The sequence below is a fragment of the Oncorhynchus gorbuscha genome, linkage group LG10, assembly GCF_021184085.1.
Source record: "Oncorhynchus gorbuscha isolate QuinsamMale2020 ecotype Even-year linkage group LG10, OgorEven_v1.0, whole genome shotgun sequence".
In the NCBI taxonomy this organism is placed as follows: Eukaryota; Metazoa; Chordata; class Actinopteri; order Salmoniformes; family Salmonidae; genus Oncorhynchus; species Oncorhynchus gorbuscha.
Window position 1 is genome coordinate 74,819,996 of NC_060182.1, and position 17,551 is coordinate 74,837,546.

The window sequence follows — 17,551 nt, forward strand, 5'->3', positions numbered from 1 at the left end:
ATGTACACCGGCCCAAGGAGACGCACTGGAGACCAAATGCGCTGAGCCGGCTTCATGGCACCTGGCTCGATGCCCACTCTAGCCCGGCCGATACGAGGAGCTGGGATGTACCGCACAGGGCTATGCACACGCACCGGGGACACCGTGCACCTCATGGTCCCTCTCTCTCCGGAAAGCACGGGAAGTTGGCGCAGGTCTCCTACCTGAACTCGCCACACTCCCCATGTGCCCACCCCCAATACATTTTTGGGGATGCCTCTCGAGCTTCCTTCCTCGCCGCCGTGCTGATTTCATTCGCCAGTATCCCTCCTCACACTGCTCCAGAGAATCCCAGGCGGGCTACGGCTCTCTCCCTGGGTCAACCGACCACCTGTCTATCTCCTCCCAAGTTGTGACATAGTCCAGATCTCGCTCCCCTGTCCAGGAGTTCTGCGACCACTGCTGCCCATTACCACACTGCTTGGTCCTTTTTTGGTGGGTGGTTCTGTAACGGCATTCAGAGGTGGAAGAAGGAGAGGACCAAAGCGCAGCGTGGTTAGTGTTCATCTTATTTAATAATAATCCAAACTGAACACTTCAAATTACAAATCAACAAAGTGAAAACCGAAACAGTTCTGTCTGGTGCAGACACACAAAGACTGAAAATAACCACCCACAAAACACAAAAGAAGACAGCCTACCTAAATATGGTTCTTAATCAGGGACAACGATTGACAGCTGCCTCTGATTGAGAACCATATCAGGCCAAACACAGAAATAGAAAATCATAGAAAAACTAACATAGACAACCCATCCAACTCACGCCCTGATCATACTAAAACAAAAGACAAAACAAAGGAACTAAGGTCAGAACGTGGCAGCATCATGGCAAAAACTGACAGATTGGCCAATAGCTTCTACCACCAGGCTGCTGAATAGCCACCATTAGGCTCCCCCTCTTGCCCCCCCAGTCATTCTACCCCCCCCAATGGACATTTACCCTTCCCCCACTCCGCAATGGACATGTATCATTGTTACAGTTGTAAATATGTATACATTATATTTTGTATTATAGTTTCATTCACTTCTCTTTGACCTGCACTGTTGGAGCTCGGCGCTTAAGAATTTCACTACACCCTGCAAATACATCTGAGACCCTGTGCATGTGGCTAATAACATCATCTATCTATACTGAACAAAAATATAAACGTAACATGCAACAATTTCAAAGATTTTACTGAGTTACAGTTCATATAAGGAAAATGATTGCGGCTGGGTACAGCCATCGGTGGGCCTGGGAGGGCATAGGTCCACCCACTTGGCAGCTAGGCCCAGCCAATCAGAATGAGTTTTTCCTAACAAAAAGGCTTTATTACAGACCAAAATACTCCTTGTGTTGTGTGACAAAATTGCACATTTTAAAGTGGCCTTTTATTGCTCCCAGCTCAAGGTGCACCTGTGTAATGATCATGCTGTTTTATCAGCTTCTTGATATGTCACACCTGTCAGGTGGATGGATAATATTGGCAAAGGAGAAATGCTCACTAATAGGGATGTAAACAAATTCGTGCACAAAATTTGAGAGGAATAAGATTTTGCTACGGATTTTGCTACACTCGCATTAACATCTGCTAACCATGTGTGTGTGACCAATCAAATTTGATTTGAAGTAGAGGAAGATGGGTCAAGGGGGAGGGATCCTGAGAGGAGTGGTGAGTAGTAGATCGTTACCAGTACAGAGGGACAGGCCAACAAGTGATATATGCTTCAGTAAGATTGGATTTTTAGCATTTATACCAATGGTTATCAACTGTACTGCAGGGATGGAACATAAGTCACAGAAAATTAAGGTTGTGGTGACAGCTGCAGAGAAGTATTTGGGTGTACAAGACTTTAAGTCAGAAAAGTTACAGGGTGTGTTGACTGGTGGTGTGCCCTCCTTTCAGGCTGTTGGCCTGAGGTAGGACTAGATAGATTGAAATAGTGGAGGATGGTGGTGTGTTTTTAGTGTATGGTTAGATGGTATACATTTTTTATTATTTTATTGTGTTTATTGTTTCAAGAAAAGTATAAGCGCGTTATACTCCAGTCCAGTAGGTGGCGGTAATGCAATATCTATCGGATGCCAACCCCCGTTAAACCTAATCGAAGAAGTGTTTCACACACTGTCTATTTCATTACAGTAACATCGTTAGGCAGGCCTGAAATAAATAATAAAAAAATGTTACTGAATGAACCACCCATCTCTTGTGGGTAGTGGCGTTCAGCTCGTCTTTTTATACCCTGGAACAGCACTGTTATCTCGTGATTCATGATGCTGCGCAAGTGATGTTCTTTTTGAAATATATTCGCGCAAGTATGAGTAGGCCTGCTTTATCTAATGTAAATTCTCAAAACAGGTAATGTGATGTGATCCACTACAGATTGTATTTGTGTTTTGTTTTACGACTCACAGCTCTCTGCCCTCAGCACAGCGAACAATGAATATTACAGGGTAAGTTCTTGACACATTTATGCATGTTTGTTTTTTTAACTTTATAGGCAGCCATGGTAACAACATATAAAGTTACTGGATTCGTTAGGCTACGTTTCGTTCAAATCAATTCGGCTGCAATAAAGAAAAAAATGGTACAAAAATACCAACCCCAAACTGAATTAGCTAAAATCTGTGATCTATCGTTGTAAACTACTGTATTTCCGGTAAAAGTATTATGCCCTTGTAGCTACGCCTAGTTAGCTACATTTGTAAATTTTGTTTTTTGGCCTCCTTGGCTTCATCGCAACAACACACCTGGCCCATGTCATCATGCATGAATGACAAAGTATCTCCTAAATGGGGACATTGTCATTGTGCACACTGTGGTGAAGGATATGACAATTCTACACAGCAGAATACATTGTGTGGATTTAAAAAAATGATTTGTTTTCTCTTTCACTGTACACACCAGTTTGAGAAAATCCTGTTCCTGGAGAGCTGTAGGCCAGGGTATGCAGGCTGTTGTAAAACACCTTGATTTGCCAGTTGAATAGGGGGGGTACAATTATTTTTTTCATAAAGTAAAGAAAATGACAGACACATTAGCCTGTCTTTGAAAATATGTCATTATATCAATAGAAAAGAAATGTGCTTGTATCTTCTAGTCCAGGCTATGTTGTTTTACAGATGTATAAACTATATGTAAACGTATAGTAGTTTATGAACTACTTTATAAGTCTACCTTTTAGCCCAGTAATATATGAATGAAAGGCCTCTCCCAGAACTAGGCCTAGGCTACACAGTTCACACTAGAATGAACTGAAGTAGCCTACCAAAAAAAAACATTAACTGGGAAATCAAGGAACACATGAAGGATACTCTATTGTTGAGCTTTAATACAGCACACACTCAGCCAAGGGCATATACTGGCCTGTCTTGCTAGCTGTTTAGGCATCTCACAAGGGCGTGTGAGTGAGTAACCTCAGAGTAGTTGTGATGTCTGAGTTGAGTGGCGCATAAAGGAAATGCCACAGTAAAAATGATTTTTCACTTTAAAATGTATGTCAAACAAAAACCAATGATTGCAAAGTTAAACAAACCATAAAACTATGCACAAGGACTACGTTTAACAATTTGTAAGGCATTTTAAAGTGAAAAATCTGAGTCAGTGTCACTTGGATTTGCCCGTAAACATAGTTCTTCTTTTCTCTGGAACTACATTCAGTTCCTCTTAGTGGCAATTATTTTCTCAAGGATCATGAAGGTTTTGTGTACACATAGCGGAACAAGATTCAAATAGAACGTTTATATTATTCTGTGTTGATAAGATCTAGCATACAATGCTGTAGTATCTTGATGGTTTCACTTGTGCTTTTTCTGACCTGTGGGTTAGCAGCCTGTCAACCAATGTCTTGTTGGTAGTATAGTATTAATTTAGTCAACAAAGTAAAAGGACTAGAGTTGATTTACTGGTTACTGTAAGTATACTGAACAAAAATATGAACGCAACATGCAACAATTTCAATGATTTTACTGAGTTACAGTTCATACAAGGAAATCGGTCAATTAAAATACATGAATTATGCCCTAATCTATGGATTCCACATCCATGGGTGGGCCTGGGAGGGCATAGGCCCACCCACAGGGAAGCCCAGCCAATCAGAATGAGTTTTCCCCACAAAAGGGGTTTATTACAGACAGAATAGTCCACAGTTTCATCAGCTGTCTGGGTGGCTGGTCTCAGATGATACCACAGGTGAAGAAGCTGGATGTAGAGGTCCTGGGCTGGCGTGGTTACAAGTGGTCTGCACTTGTGAGGCTATTGTTTGTACTGCCAAATTCTCTAAAATGATGTTGGAAGCGGCTTATGGTAGAGAAATGAACATTACATTCTCTGGCATCATCTCTGGTGGACATTCCTGCAGTCAACATACCAATTTCTCCTTCAAAATTGAGATATCTGTGGCATTGTGTTGGGTGACAAAACTGCACATTTAAGAGTGGCATTTTATTGTCCCTGGCACAAGGTGCACCTGTGTAATGTTCATGCTGTTTAATCAGCTTCTTGATATGCCAAACCTGTCAGGTGGATGGATTATCTAGAGCAAATTAGAAATGCTCACTAACAGGAATGTAGACACATTTATATACCAGAGAAATAAGCTTTTTGTGTGTTTGGAACATTTCTAGGATATTTTATTTCAGCTCAGGAAACATGGGACCAACACTTTACAAGTTGTGTTTATATTTTTGTTTCTCTATATTATGCTAAGTAGCTCCTCAGTGGAATGGGGGCATCCTCCAGGAGCCTTATTGTTTGAGATGTCACTCAACATTGTGTAAAGCTATAGGCCTTAGTAGTCTATGCCTGGTAGCTCTATCCTGGATCCTCTCAGTTCATCTAGACCGGGGTTCTCCAATCTTGTTCCTGGAGAGCTACCGTCCTGTAGGTTTTCAGTCCAACTCTGCTCTAGACTTTGTTAGTCAGCATTGATAGCTTTTCAACAGCTTTTCCTGTTGTAGTAGGCCTATGCTACGGCTGGGTCTCACTGTTATGTGAGACTGTTATGTTGTTGCACAAATAAACCTAAACTCACAGAATTAATGTTGCTAAAATGACCGGTTTTTATAATGTGCTCTTAAGTTATACAGTATTGTTAGTGACTGAACAAAAATATAAATGCAACCATGTCAAAGATTTGACTGACTAACAGTTCATACACACACACTCTACACACATGCACATTGTAATATTGTTGTATGGTGGTATTATACATTTTTGTATTATAGATATGTATTGGTGTAATAATTGTAAATGTTGTACTGTTTTATCTTTTGTTTAATGTGTTTGGACCCCAGGAGGCAGCAGCTAATGGTGATCTGTAATAAATCAGTCAATTAAGGAAATCAGTCAATTTAAATAAATTCATTAGCCCCTAATCTATGGATTTCACATAACTGGGAATACAGATATGCATCTGTTGGTCACAGATACCTTTAAAAAAAAGTTGGGACGTGGATTAGAAAACCAGTCAGTATCTGGTGTGACCACCTTTTGCCTCATGCAGCGTGACATCTCCTTCGGATTGAGTTGATCAGGCTGTTGATTGTGGCCTGTGGAATGTTGTCCCACTGCTCTTCAATAGCTGTGCAAAGTTGCTGGATATTGGCGGGAAGAGGAACACGCTGTCGTACATGTTAATCCTTACAGATCCTTGCGACATGGGGCTGTGCATTATCATGCTGAAACATGAGGTGCTATCGTTGGATGAATGGCACGACAATGGGCCTCAGGATCTCGTCACGGTATCTCTGTGCATTCAAATTGCCATTGATAAAATGCAATTGTGTTCATTGTCCATAGTTTATGCCTGCCCATACTATAACCCCACCCCACCGCTGATGTCACAATGTTGACATCAACAAACCGCTCGCCCACATCGTGTGTGGTTGTGAATCCGGTTAATTGTACTGCCATATTCTCTAAAATGACGTTGGAGGTGACTTATGGTAGAGATATTAACATTCAATTCTCTGGCAACAGCTCTGGTGGACATTCCTGCAGTCAACATGCCAATTGCATGCTCCCTCAAACTTTTAGACATCTCATCACGACTCAGGATATGACCAAGATGCAGACACGGGAGGCTGATAGTACAGGTCTCAGATGATTTATTAGAAACAGAGTGGCCTTTTATTGTCCCCAGCACAAGGTACACCTGTGTACTGAACATGCTGTTTAATTCACTTCTTGATATGCTACACCTGTCAGGTGGATGGATTATCTTATTTCAGCTCATGAAACATGCATTCATATTTTTGTTCAGTATAGCTTCAGGAACCTCTGTCTCATGTGTGTCAAATCCACATTCCTGAGAATGAGTAGACATACTGTATCTACACCAGTTTAGCCTAATCCACCATATTTTCTTGAGATGGGCTCATGACTCATGCATACCGAGCCTGATAAAATCTGACATTTACAATGGGGAGAAGGGACAACTTCTGTCACATTGGGTTATGGGTATCTCTTTTTAGAAGCCTCCTGGTTTCCTACTCCCTAGTTCTCACTGATAGGAAAGCATTGGGTTTAGAGATATCTAGGCTAGTGTTACAGTCTACCTTGCCTTACAATAGAGCCACAATATAGCTTCACTGCATTACCTTCTCTTATTTAGAAGACAGGAACATGATTATGACAAAGGAAAGCAAGTATTTCAAAGCATTGAGACACTGGCAGTCTTGGCGTAGAAGAGCCTTCAAGTGAAAAACTTGAAAAAGTAAATAATTGTTTTATGGTAAATAGGTCAGGTGGTGGAGCCAGTCAAGTGTACTCTAATCAACACAAACAGTCTATATTATTAACCTGATACATCAATGTCTGTGATGATTGCACACTTCTTTGAGGGGGGCCCTAATTGATTGTGTAGGGTTGTTCCACACATGCTGAGCGGCCTCTCTTAGTAGGTACAAGTAGCATAATCTTCCCAAGACAACTTTAACATCATTGTCAACAGTACATGGTTGTCATTAGCAATTAAGGCACTGTTTCTTTCTACACAATATAGAAAATGTTTAGCTAAAAAATCTCCCCAGTGAGGGGCGCCCCTTCATAAGTTGTATATTTCCACGTGTAATTTAGGAGTTTTTCCAACCTTCTGCTGTTTAGATAATGAATTACAGGTGAAAATAAGTTTGAGATAGTTAAGAGGCTGCTGAAAACAGATCCTGAGAAAGTTTCAACGTAGCAGAAATAACCTACAGACAACCATATTATTGTCATTTCTTTATTTGACCCCTTTTTATCCCCAATTTCGTGGTATCCAATTGGTAGTTACAGTCCTGTCCCATCGCTGCAACTCCCGTACGGACTAGGGAGAGGCGAAGGTCGAGAGCCAAGTGTCCTCCGAAGCACGACCCAGTCAAGCAGCACTGCTTCTTGACACACGCCCGCTTAACCCAGAAGCCAGCCTCACCAATGTGTCTGAGGAAGCGCCGTACACCTGGCGACCATGTCAGCGTGCACAGACCATTCCCGTCAGTAGTGGAAGTAATGATATTGTAACGAGTGCACTGAGAGTGGGGAAGCAAGTTCAGGGAGTGAGTGTATTAATAAATAAAATAAACAATGAACACGAAACACAAACAACGCACCGACATGAAAGCAGTGCTAATAAGACCTGAGGAAAGAACCAAGGGGAGTGACAGATATAGGGAAGATAATCAAGGAGGTGATGGTGGAGTCCAGGTGAGTGTCGTGAGGCGCAGGTGCGCGAGAGTAACAGGTGTGCAGGATAATCAGCAGCCTGATGACCTAGAGGCCGGAGAGGGAGTATAGGTGACGGATATATTGGTGTCAGAAGTACAAGGTGAGGGTCTATTTTGAACTAGAAGTTATTGCCCTTTAAATACAGGCCTGAGAAAGGGGTTGGGAGTATTGCCTAAAACAATTGGTCATAGGTGTCACTTAATCACTGCTTATCTCATGGACTATTGCCTACTATCTATCCTACTTTCTCACTTTCTCCACAAGGTCACTACTTTTGAAACCTTTCTGATTACTGTTTTGTATTTGTTTCAGAAAAACAGCACTGTAAGCAGCCCTAAGGCAACAGAAGACCAGGTCTGGCCACCCAGGCCAAGGGAGGGTGCAGGGTTCTGGGTGTAGGGTGCCCTGGCCACTGGGCCTATGGAGCAGATCCACTGGGTGAGACGCCGCTGGCAGCAGCTGGTTGCCGCAGATTCAGGTCGAGGCCAGTACTCGGCCACTGCCGCCCCACCTACCAAGAGTTCCCCAGTGCTCCACAACACACAGCTGCTCACTGGCAAATGGAGGACGGTCATCGCCCGGCACGGACGCCACCAGCAAGAGTACCACAGCATCTCCAAGGGATGCCAGGGCAACATAATCCGCACCACCAAGTACAGCCTTCTGAGCTTCATTCCCATGAACCTGTTCCAGCAATTCCACAGGTGAGCGGAATACCTAACCTCATGCTGATTTACACTGGGGATGGGCCATACCTGATTACAATCAGGCAATCATGTTTGTTGATGTTGGGAAATGACTTCAACTCGAGCAGGAGTGCATAGGAGTCACTTTATTGTAATCATGGAATTAGGTTTGTTGTGAATTAACTCAAAACAAGCAGATGCCAAATGGAGACTGCAGAGCGCCCATAAGTGTACAGGTAGCCTTAGGGGCTGAGAGTCGATGTGGGATTTATCAAGCCCCTCCTCCTCAGGGTGGCCAACCTGTACTTCCTGTTCCTGGTGATGCTGAACTGGATCCCAGTGGTGGAGGCCTTTCAGAAAGAGATCACCATGATTCCCCTGGTAGTGGTGCTCATCGTCATCGCCATCAAGGATGCCCTGGAGGACTACCGCCGCTACCGCTTTGACCAGAAGGTCAACAACAACATCGTTACAGTGTACAGCGGGTGAGTGGGCCGGCTGGACAACAATGGCCAGGGTTTATCCTTCATACGGGGAATAGATCAACAACAGTCACTGTGTTGTTACATACTACTTCATACATAGTTATGGAGTTGAGTGTTTTTGTTATTACACAATACACAAGCGGAGTAAGTTATGGTAATTATTACTATTGTGTAACATTGTTCTACTAAAATATCCTTAGTTACTAGATGCATTACGACATAGGTATATTGATTTTATGATGGCTAGTATTCAAACTGAAGGTCTTAAAACATCTTGAACACAAACTTCATATCCCACAGTCCTCTGTGTTAATCAGCACCAAAGCACCATGGCCTTTTCGCAATTGAATTTGCTCAACTCCTGCGTCCTCTCTCTGTCTCGCCTCCATTTGAAAAAGTTCAAGGGTTATTGAGGAGCGGTAGCGAGAAGAGGAAACGTGAACGAAAATGTGCTTGTATGAAATTAGACTCTCCTTCTCATCTTGTGCGTCATCAGGCAAATTACGTTTACAGGGGTGGATCCCAAAATACATGTGTAACGTGATCAAAACAAATGACATTAGTTGTGCAAGACATTTTATAGATAAAACATGTGGGCATGCTTTTCTCCACTGACAAAACAAAATGTGATTCAGGGGGGGTGTGACAGATTTTGTAGGACTCCGGTAGGATACACATGACTATCCTCAATGAAAGGTGGTTATCAAGGAGGGGAGGACACTCTTTCGTTTGCCTACTAACAAATTGACATCTCCTCAACCACTTATCGGTTTTTGAGTAACGAAGGAGTAGAGAAGGTGGAGGATGGACTTTTGCCCAAATGAGAAAAGACTCATGAATTGCATACGGGGACTTCCTGTAACAGTAGGATCAAAGGTGAAGTAGAAATTTACATGATACAGTCTACAGTTCTGTATTACCATTAGCATACCAAATATGAACATCTTTTCTAGAGAGAGCCTGATGCTGAGGACCGGTGATCCTTACACTGGATTAAATGTTGGTTATTGTAGATTCAGTTGTCTGTGTGACTGTATGTGGTATAAAGAGCATCATATATACAGCACAGATAATCTGGGCTTGCTCAGTTACCCATTCCTTTGTGATGTCAAGGGTTTCTCAATCCTATTTCATAGAAAGTCATAAAAGTTCAACTTTGAGTTTGTTTATGACATGGAGGAGTGGCTCTATTGGTCTCTAAGGCAGTGAGGTGTAGTGTTAGTGAAGTTTCGGAGAGATACTCTCCACCATGACAGAAACGAAGCTTTCCCCGGCAAAGTAGCTGTCTTTCTATCTAAACTTCACCCTGGCGACTCAACATCCTGGATCATGATAGACGATGACAGTAAAACAGAGTGGGCATTTGAATCTAGATGCAGAGCTCGGTCGGTCACGAGTGGCTGGAAATGCAGGAGAGAGATACAAGGGTTGACCAATAAGTAAACCCTTTGGATTTTAACTGGTGGAGTCTTTCACTGGGCTTAGGAGTCATGTACAGCTTGGAGCGGCCGGTCCAAGGACAACGTTCCTGTCCGAAGGACCGACTGGGGAGGAAGAGGAGGACGGTGGTATCCTCCCTCACAGAGGATGAAGAGCTGACGGAAATCCTCAAGTCATACAGCAGCAACAAGGTGACCACCACCAAGTACTCCTTCCTCTCATTTATCCCCAAGAACCTGTTCGAACAACTCCACCGCTTTGCCAATATCTATTTCATATTCCTGGCAGCTCTGAACTTTGTTCCAGTGGTCAATGCCTTCCAGCCCGAAATCAGCATTATTCCCATTCTCCTGGTGCTGGCAGTGACGGCAGTAAAGGATCTTTGGGAAGACTACAGGAAACACAAGTCGGACAAGTTCATAAACGGACTGGTCTGTGAGATTTACAGCAGGTAAATACACTCAGTGTAAATTTTAGTAGAACATAGGGTTGTTTGTTATCTCTGAATGGGAGCAAATGGAATTCAAATGGAATTAGTACTGCTTATATGGGGTAAACTAACTGAAAAATGGTTTGAAATGTTCTGGCTGTTGCACGAGATCTGTTTACAGGTTAACATTCTGATAGCTATATAGCAAACTGACCAGTAATTATGTGACAGCTACTTTTACAGGTAAACAAAACGTACATACCTGTAGTTCTGCAGCTTCTTCTTTATACTTATGAGGGTTGTATATGGTGCCATCAAACTGACAAACATGCTAACTAGATCAGGTACAGTGCCTTCGGAAAGTATTCAGAACCATTCACTTTATCCACATTTTGTTACGTTGCAGCCTTATTCTAAAATGGATTAAATACATTTTTTTACTCATCAATTTCAACACAATATCCCATAATGACAAAGCGAAAACAGGTTTTTCTATATTTTTTTGCTAATGTATTAAAAACAGAAATACCTTATTTACATAACAATTAAGACCCTTTGACATGAGACTCGAAGTTGAGCTCAGGTGCATCTTGTTTCCTTTGATCATCCTTGATGTTTCTACAACGATTAGAGTACACCTGGTGTAAATTCATTGATTGATTGGACATGATTCAGAAAGGCACACACCTGTCTATATAAGGTCCGACAGTGCACGTCAGAGTAAAATCCAAGCCATGAGGTCGAAGGAATTGTCCGTAGACCTCCAAGACAAGATTAAGTCGAGGCGAGGATCTGGGGAAGGGTACCAAAAAATGTCTGCAGCATTGAACCTTCCTTGCCTCTATCATTCTTAAATAAACAAAGTTTGGAACCACCAAGACTCTTCCTAGAGCTGGCCGCCTGGCCAAACTGAGCAATCGGGGGAGAAGGTTGGTGACCAAGAACCCGATGGTCACTCTGAAAGAGCTCCAGAGTTCCTCTGTGGAGATGGTTTTCCCATCTGGGAAGGTTCTCTCATATCTGCAGCACTCCACCAATCTGGCATTTATGGTAGAGTGGTAAGACAGAAGCCACTCCTCTGTAAAAGGCACATGACAGCCCGCTTGGAGTTTGCCAAAAGGCACCTAAAGACTCTCAGACCACGAGAAACAAGATTCTCTGGTCTGAAGAAACCAAGATTGAACTATTTGGCCTGAATACCAAGCGTCACGTCTGGAGGAAACCTGGCACCATCCCTACGGTGAAGCATGGTGGTGGCAACATCATTGATGGGGATGAACAGCGCAAAGTACAGAGATCCTTGATCCAAACCTGCTCAGGACCTCAGACTGGGGCGAAGGTTCCCCTTCCAATAGGACAATGACCCTAAGCACACAGCCAAGACAACGCAGGAGTGGCTTCGGGACAGGTCTCTGAATGTCCTTGAGTGGCCCAGCCAGAGCCCTGATTAAAAATCTTTGGAGTGACCTGAAAGAATTTGAAAGGATCTATAGAGAAGAATGGGAGAAACTCCCCAAATACAGGTGTGCCAAGCTTGTAGCGTCAAACCCAAGAAGACTCTGGGCTGTAATCACTGCCAAAGGTGCTTCAACAAAGTACTGAGTAAAGGGTCTAAATACTTATGTTAATGTGATATTTCATTTTTTTTTACATTTAGAAAAACCTATTTTTAGATGGGGTATTGTGTGTAGATTGATGAATACAATTTCGTCCATTTTTTAATAAAGCTGTAACGTAACAAATTTGAAAAGTCGAGGGTTCTCAATACTTCATAAATACACTGTATATGCTGAACTGAAAGTAGGACAAGTTGACAATCTCTAATTACAAGGGGTTAAATTATACCATCTGTGGTTGTAAAACATAAATATTGTGCCATGTGAGAGATGGACACACACACACATTTCACTCAATTCCTCTCATGTCTATCTGCACATAAGGCCTTGACAAGAGAAATTAATTGTTCAATGGCTGTGTCCTCACTTGTTGAGGTATCTTTATCATAATCCGTTTTGCTCAGGATGGGGTTGCTAACCCCATATCAAATCTATCCCCTTTTCTGGAGACTAGGAGTGAGTGGTCAAGGTAGTCTATTGGTTATTCCTCCTAGGTCTACATGTCCCACCATGCAATCGTTCATAGCCTCAGGCTTACTGAGGTCAGACAATCCTTAGGGCAGGGCGATTCCCTGATCCACCTCTACGCAGACGACACCATTGTATACACTTTCGGCCCGTCATTGGACACTGTGCTATCTAACCTCCAATCGAGCTTCAATGCCATACAACACTCCTTCCGTGGCCTCCAACTGCTCTTAAACGCTAGTAAAACCAAATGCATGCTTTTCAACCGATCGCTGCCTGCACCCGCATGCCCGACTAGCATCACCACACTGGATGGCTCCGACCTTGAATATGTGGACACCTATAAGTACCTAGGTGTCTGGCTAGACTGCAAACTCTCCTTCCAGACCCATATCAAACATCTCCAATCGAAAATCAAATCAAGAATCGGCTTTCTATTCCGCAACAAAGCCTCCTTCACGCACGCTGCCAAGCTTACCCTAGTAAAACTGACTATCCTACCGATCCTCGACTTCGGCGACGTCATCTACAAAATTGCTTCCAACACTCTACTCAGCAAACTGGATGCAGTTTATCACAGTGCCATCCGTTTTGTCACTAAAGCACCTTATACTACCCACCACTGCGACCTGTATGCTCTAGTCGGCTGGCCCTCGCTACATATTCATTGCCAGACCCACTGGCTCCAGGTCATCTACAAGTCCATGCTAGGCAAAGCTCCGCCTTATCTCAGCTCACTGGTCACGATGGCAACACCCATCCGTAGCACGCGCTCCAGCAGGTGTATCTCATTGATCATCCCTAAAGCCAACACCTCATTCGGCCGCCTTTCGTTCCAGTACTCTGCTCCCTGTGACTGGAACGAATTGCAAAAATCGCTGAAGTTGGAGACTGTTATCTCCCTCACCAACTTCAAACATCAGCTAGCTGAGCAGCTAACCGATCGCTGCAGCTGTACATAATCTATTGGTAAATAGCACACCCATTTTCAGCTACCTCATCCCCACAGTTTTTATTTATTTACTTTTCTGCTCTTTTGCACACCAATATCTCTACCTGTACATGATCATTTATCACTCCAGTGTTAATCTGCAATATTGGAATTATTCGCCTACCTCCTCATGCCATTTGCACAGATTGTATATAGACTCCCCTTTTTTTTCTACTGTGTTATTGACTTGTTAATTGTTTACTTCATGTGTAACTAACTCTGTGTTGTCTGTTCACACTGCTATGCTTTATCTTGGCCAGGTCGCAGTTGCAAATGAGAACCTGTTCTCAACTAGCCTACCTGGTTAAATAAAGGTGAAATAAAAAATAAAAATAAATAAATTCTCCCGCGTGACCATTTGTGTTGTATAATCATTTGTACACTGCAAATTGACCACAACTAAGCCCAAAAAGAGGCTGTATTTGAAAATAATAATTTTGTACCTTGATTACATTGAGACACAATCACGTCTCTTTTTTTATTTCTGGAAATAGATTTCCTAAATTAAACTCATCATTTTTAGCTGAATTCCTGGTGATTTGAGTCATTTTTTTACCAAAAACTTTAGGGGGCCAAAAAAAATCACTCGCGGGCTGATTTTGGACCACTGGCTGCCTGTTGCCGACCCCTTTCCTAGGGCCTATCCATACCAACCATCTTTAACATATCTTTTATATTGGGTGAATAACAAACCACGGTATTACAGTAATTTGTTTCTCAGTAATTTGTTTCTCAGTCTCTTTCCTGCCAGGAAAGGGTGGTGGTGGTGGTGGTGGTGGTGGTGGACAGTCAAATAAATGATTAACCTTGAGGTGTGTTCACACACTGTGGCTCATAGCTGAGTGTTCACTCACTCCTTCTGATTGACTTGAAGACTTGTTTCTCAACACCCACCCTACCCTACCTTACAGTTGGCATGGATCCATCTTGTGCATGTTGCTGTGTACCCAAACACAGGTCACTGACCAAAATGTAGACAAAAAAGTGCAGGGTTAATGGTCTTTCCTGGAGTTTTTACAATGTAAAATACGTAACCATGTCTGTGTTTAGGAAGGTTTCATGGTTGTTTAGAGGGACATGTTCCTTTGCTTGTGTGAATACTGCTCATATGTGTGGAACTGTTATTTTGTTGTCTTTTTGTGGTATTGTTAGTAGAGGTCCACCGATTTAATTAGGGCCGATTTTCAAGTTTTCATAACAATCTGTAATCTGCATTTTTGGACACCGATCGTGGACAATTTTTCTTGTTTTTTTAACCTTTTATTTAATTAGGCAAGTCCGTTAAGAACACATTATTATTTTCAATGACTACCTAGGAACGGTGGGTTAACTGCCTTGTTCAGGGGCAGCACAAAAGATTTTTACCTTATTAGCTCTGGGATTCGATCTTGCAACCTTCCGGTTACTAGTCCAACGCTCTAACCACCTGCCTTACATTGCACTCCACGAGGAGCCTGCGTGGCAGGCTGACTACCTGTTACGCGAGTGCAGTAAGAAGCCAAGGTAAGTTGCTAGCTAGCATTAAACTTATCTTATAAAAACAATCAACCTTAACATAATCACTAGTTAACTAGACATGGTTGATATTACTAGTTTATCTAGCGTGTCCTGCGTTGCATATAATCGATGCGGTGCCTGTTCATTTCTCATTGAATCACAGCCTACTTCTCCAAACGGGTGATGGTTTAACAAGCGCATTCGCGAAAAAAGCACTGTCGTTGCACCAATGTGTACCTAACCATAAACATCAATGCCTTTCTTTAAAATCAATACAAAGTATATATTTTTAAACCTGCATATTTAGTTAATATTGCCTGCTAACATGAGTTTCTTTTAACTAGGGAAATTGTGTCACTTCTCTCATGTTCCGTGCAAGCAGTCAGGGTATATGCAGCAGTTTGGGTCGCCTGGCTCGTTGCGAACTGTGTGAAGACCATTTATTCCTAACAAAGACCGTAACATAACATTGAAGGTTGTACAATGTAATAGCAATATTTAGACTTAGGGATGCCACCCGATAAAATCCTGAGCGGTTCTGTATTTCACTGAAAGACTTCAACTTTTTTATTTGAGGCTAAATTGATTTTATTGATTTATTAAAATACGTGTTAATTCAGTATCGTTGTAATTGTCATTATTACAAATAAATAAATAAATAAAACTCAAATTGTTGAAAAATCATAATCGGTCGACCTCTAATTGTTAGCAACGTTTTAACAACAGTGGGGGACTTCAGGCCTTCATCATATTTGATAGTACGCACATTGCCCCACTCTCATTGCCCTCAAGCAGTTAACAGGTTATCTGGTGGTCTTTTTTACCATAGGAAACGGCAGATGTATGTGGACCAGCGTTGGCAGGACGTCCATGTGGGGGACTTTGTCCGTCTGTCCTGTAATGAGATCATCCCTGCAGACATGCTGCTGCTATACTCCTCTGACCCCCACGGCGTCTGCTACATCGAGACGGCCAACCTGGACGGGGAGACCAACCTCAAACAGAGACAAGTGGTCAGAGATCTGCCACAACAGGTATGTGGCTCTCATTGGTTATTGCTGTTATCATTAAATCATCATGATGGCACTTCAGTGTTTGAAGTAATTGAGGCTTAAGTCTCTTAAAGCAAGCGTGCAAGAGACAGGGCGGCTCGCCCTGCCTAAACAAAACACTGCCGTTTATTGTACAGCTAAAGGTGGAGTGGTACAATAATCAATAAAAAGCTCGATAAAACATGACACACTAAGCCGTAATTTACCTGCATTACGCAACTGCACTGTTTATCTGTGTAAAAAGCTGTATGTATCCTGTAAAAGTATGGTGTAAGGAAGAAGAACATCAATAGGGATTAGGTCAAATATTGTCCTTGGGTCTAGTGGGAAAATTACTACATAAATATTTAGTGTGCATGTCATGTGTTTCAGGGTTCTGAGTTGACTCCAGAGAACTTCCACAGCCGCATTGAATGTGAGAACCCCAACAATGACCTCAGCCGGTTCCGAGGTTTCATGTGAGTCTGGTTTTATTGACTACAGACACTGTATGAAGACCGACGTCATTTTATAAACTTTTGAAAGGATAGGTAACTTCATTATTTCTTCTTATTTGTTTCCTACAGGGAGTACCCCAGTAAGGCTCGTGTGGGCTTACACAACAACAACCTCCTTCTGCGAAGCTGCACCATCCGCAACACGGAGACCGTCATAGGCATTGTGGTCTATGCAGGTAAGAGGGTGAAATAATCCTCTTTCCGCAGGTCTAGCTCTTGCTAGGGTTTGGAGTATCCCATTATCCAACCCGGGTGTCCACAGCTGGTTTTCATCATATTTCAAGTTATACCTGGACAACCAGCAGGACTGTGGCAGTTTAGCACCTTTGAAAATCGTTAAAAGACGGGCAAAGTGCTGTTTTTTTTAGACCGATTTGCCTCATGATTTGTCAACTCTTGTACAATTTTTGTCCTTCACATCATAGTGCTGCTTCAGGCTCTTTGTGTGTCTTCACCAATCGGATTCACGGAAATCATTGGTCACGCGGGCTGTGTACAATGCACAAAGTGCGCTCACAACTATCCTCCGGTACTTATTTAGCAAGCGTGATAACACATTACTCCAGACAGACACAAGCAAAAACTCTTTATTTTTTGTATTTTTTGTTAGCAGCCTATACACCTAAACATTAGCAATCTGACATGCAGTATTGCATGGAAACTAG

The 17,551-nt window shown here is 42.5% G+C and overlaps 1 protein-coding gene across 5 annotated transcripts in view; it reads left to right on the top strand.

The window, feature by feature from the left end:
* Positions 1–2,140: 2,140 nt before the first annotated feature.
* Positions 2,141–17,551, top strand: part of LOC124046568 (phospholipid-transporting ATPase VD-like) — a 44,552-nt gene continuing 29,141 nt past the window's right edge. For 2 of the 5 annotated variants that reach the window (XM_046367089.1, XM_046367090.1), the window contains exons 1-4: positions 10,100–10,786; positions 16,167–16,371; positions 16,762–16,847; positions 16,956–17,062. In XM_046367089.1, coding sequence (XP_046223045.1) covers positions 10,386–10,786; positions 16,167–16,371; positions 16,762–16,847; positions 16,956–17,062 — 799 coding nt within the window. In that variant the 5' untranslated portion in view covers positions 10,100–10,385. Of the gene's footprint in view, positions 2,474–8,036; positions 8,429–8,700; positions 8,896–10,099; positions 10,787–16,166; positions 16,372–16,761; positions 16,848–16,955; positions 17,063–17,551 lie in introns of those variants that run through there. The other 3 variants (XM_046367087.1, XM_046367086.1, XM_046367088.1) reach the window with 3 other exon arrangements.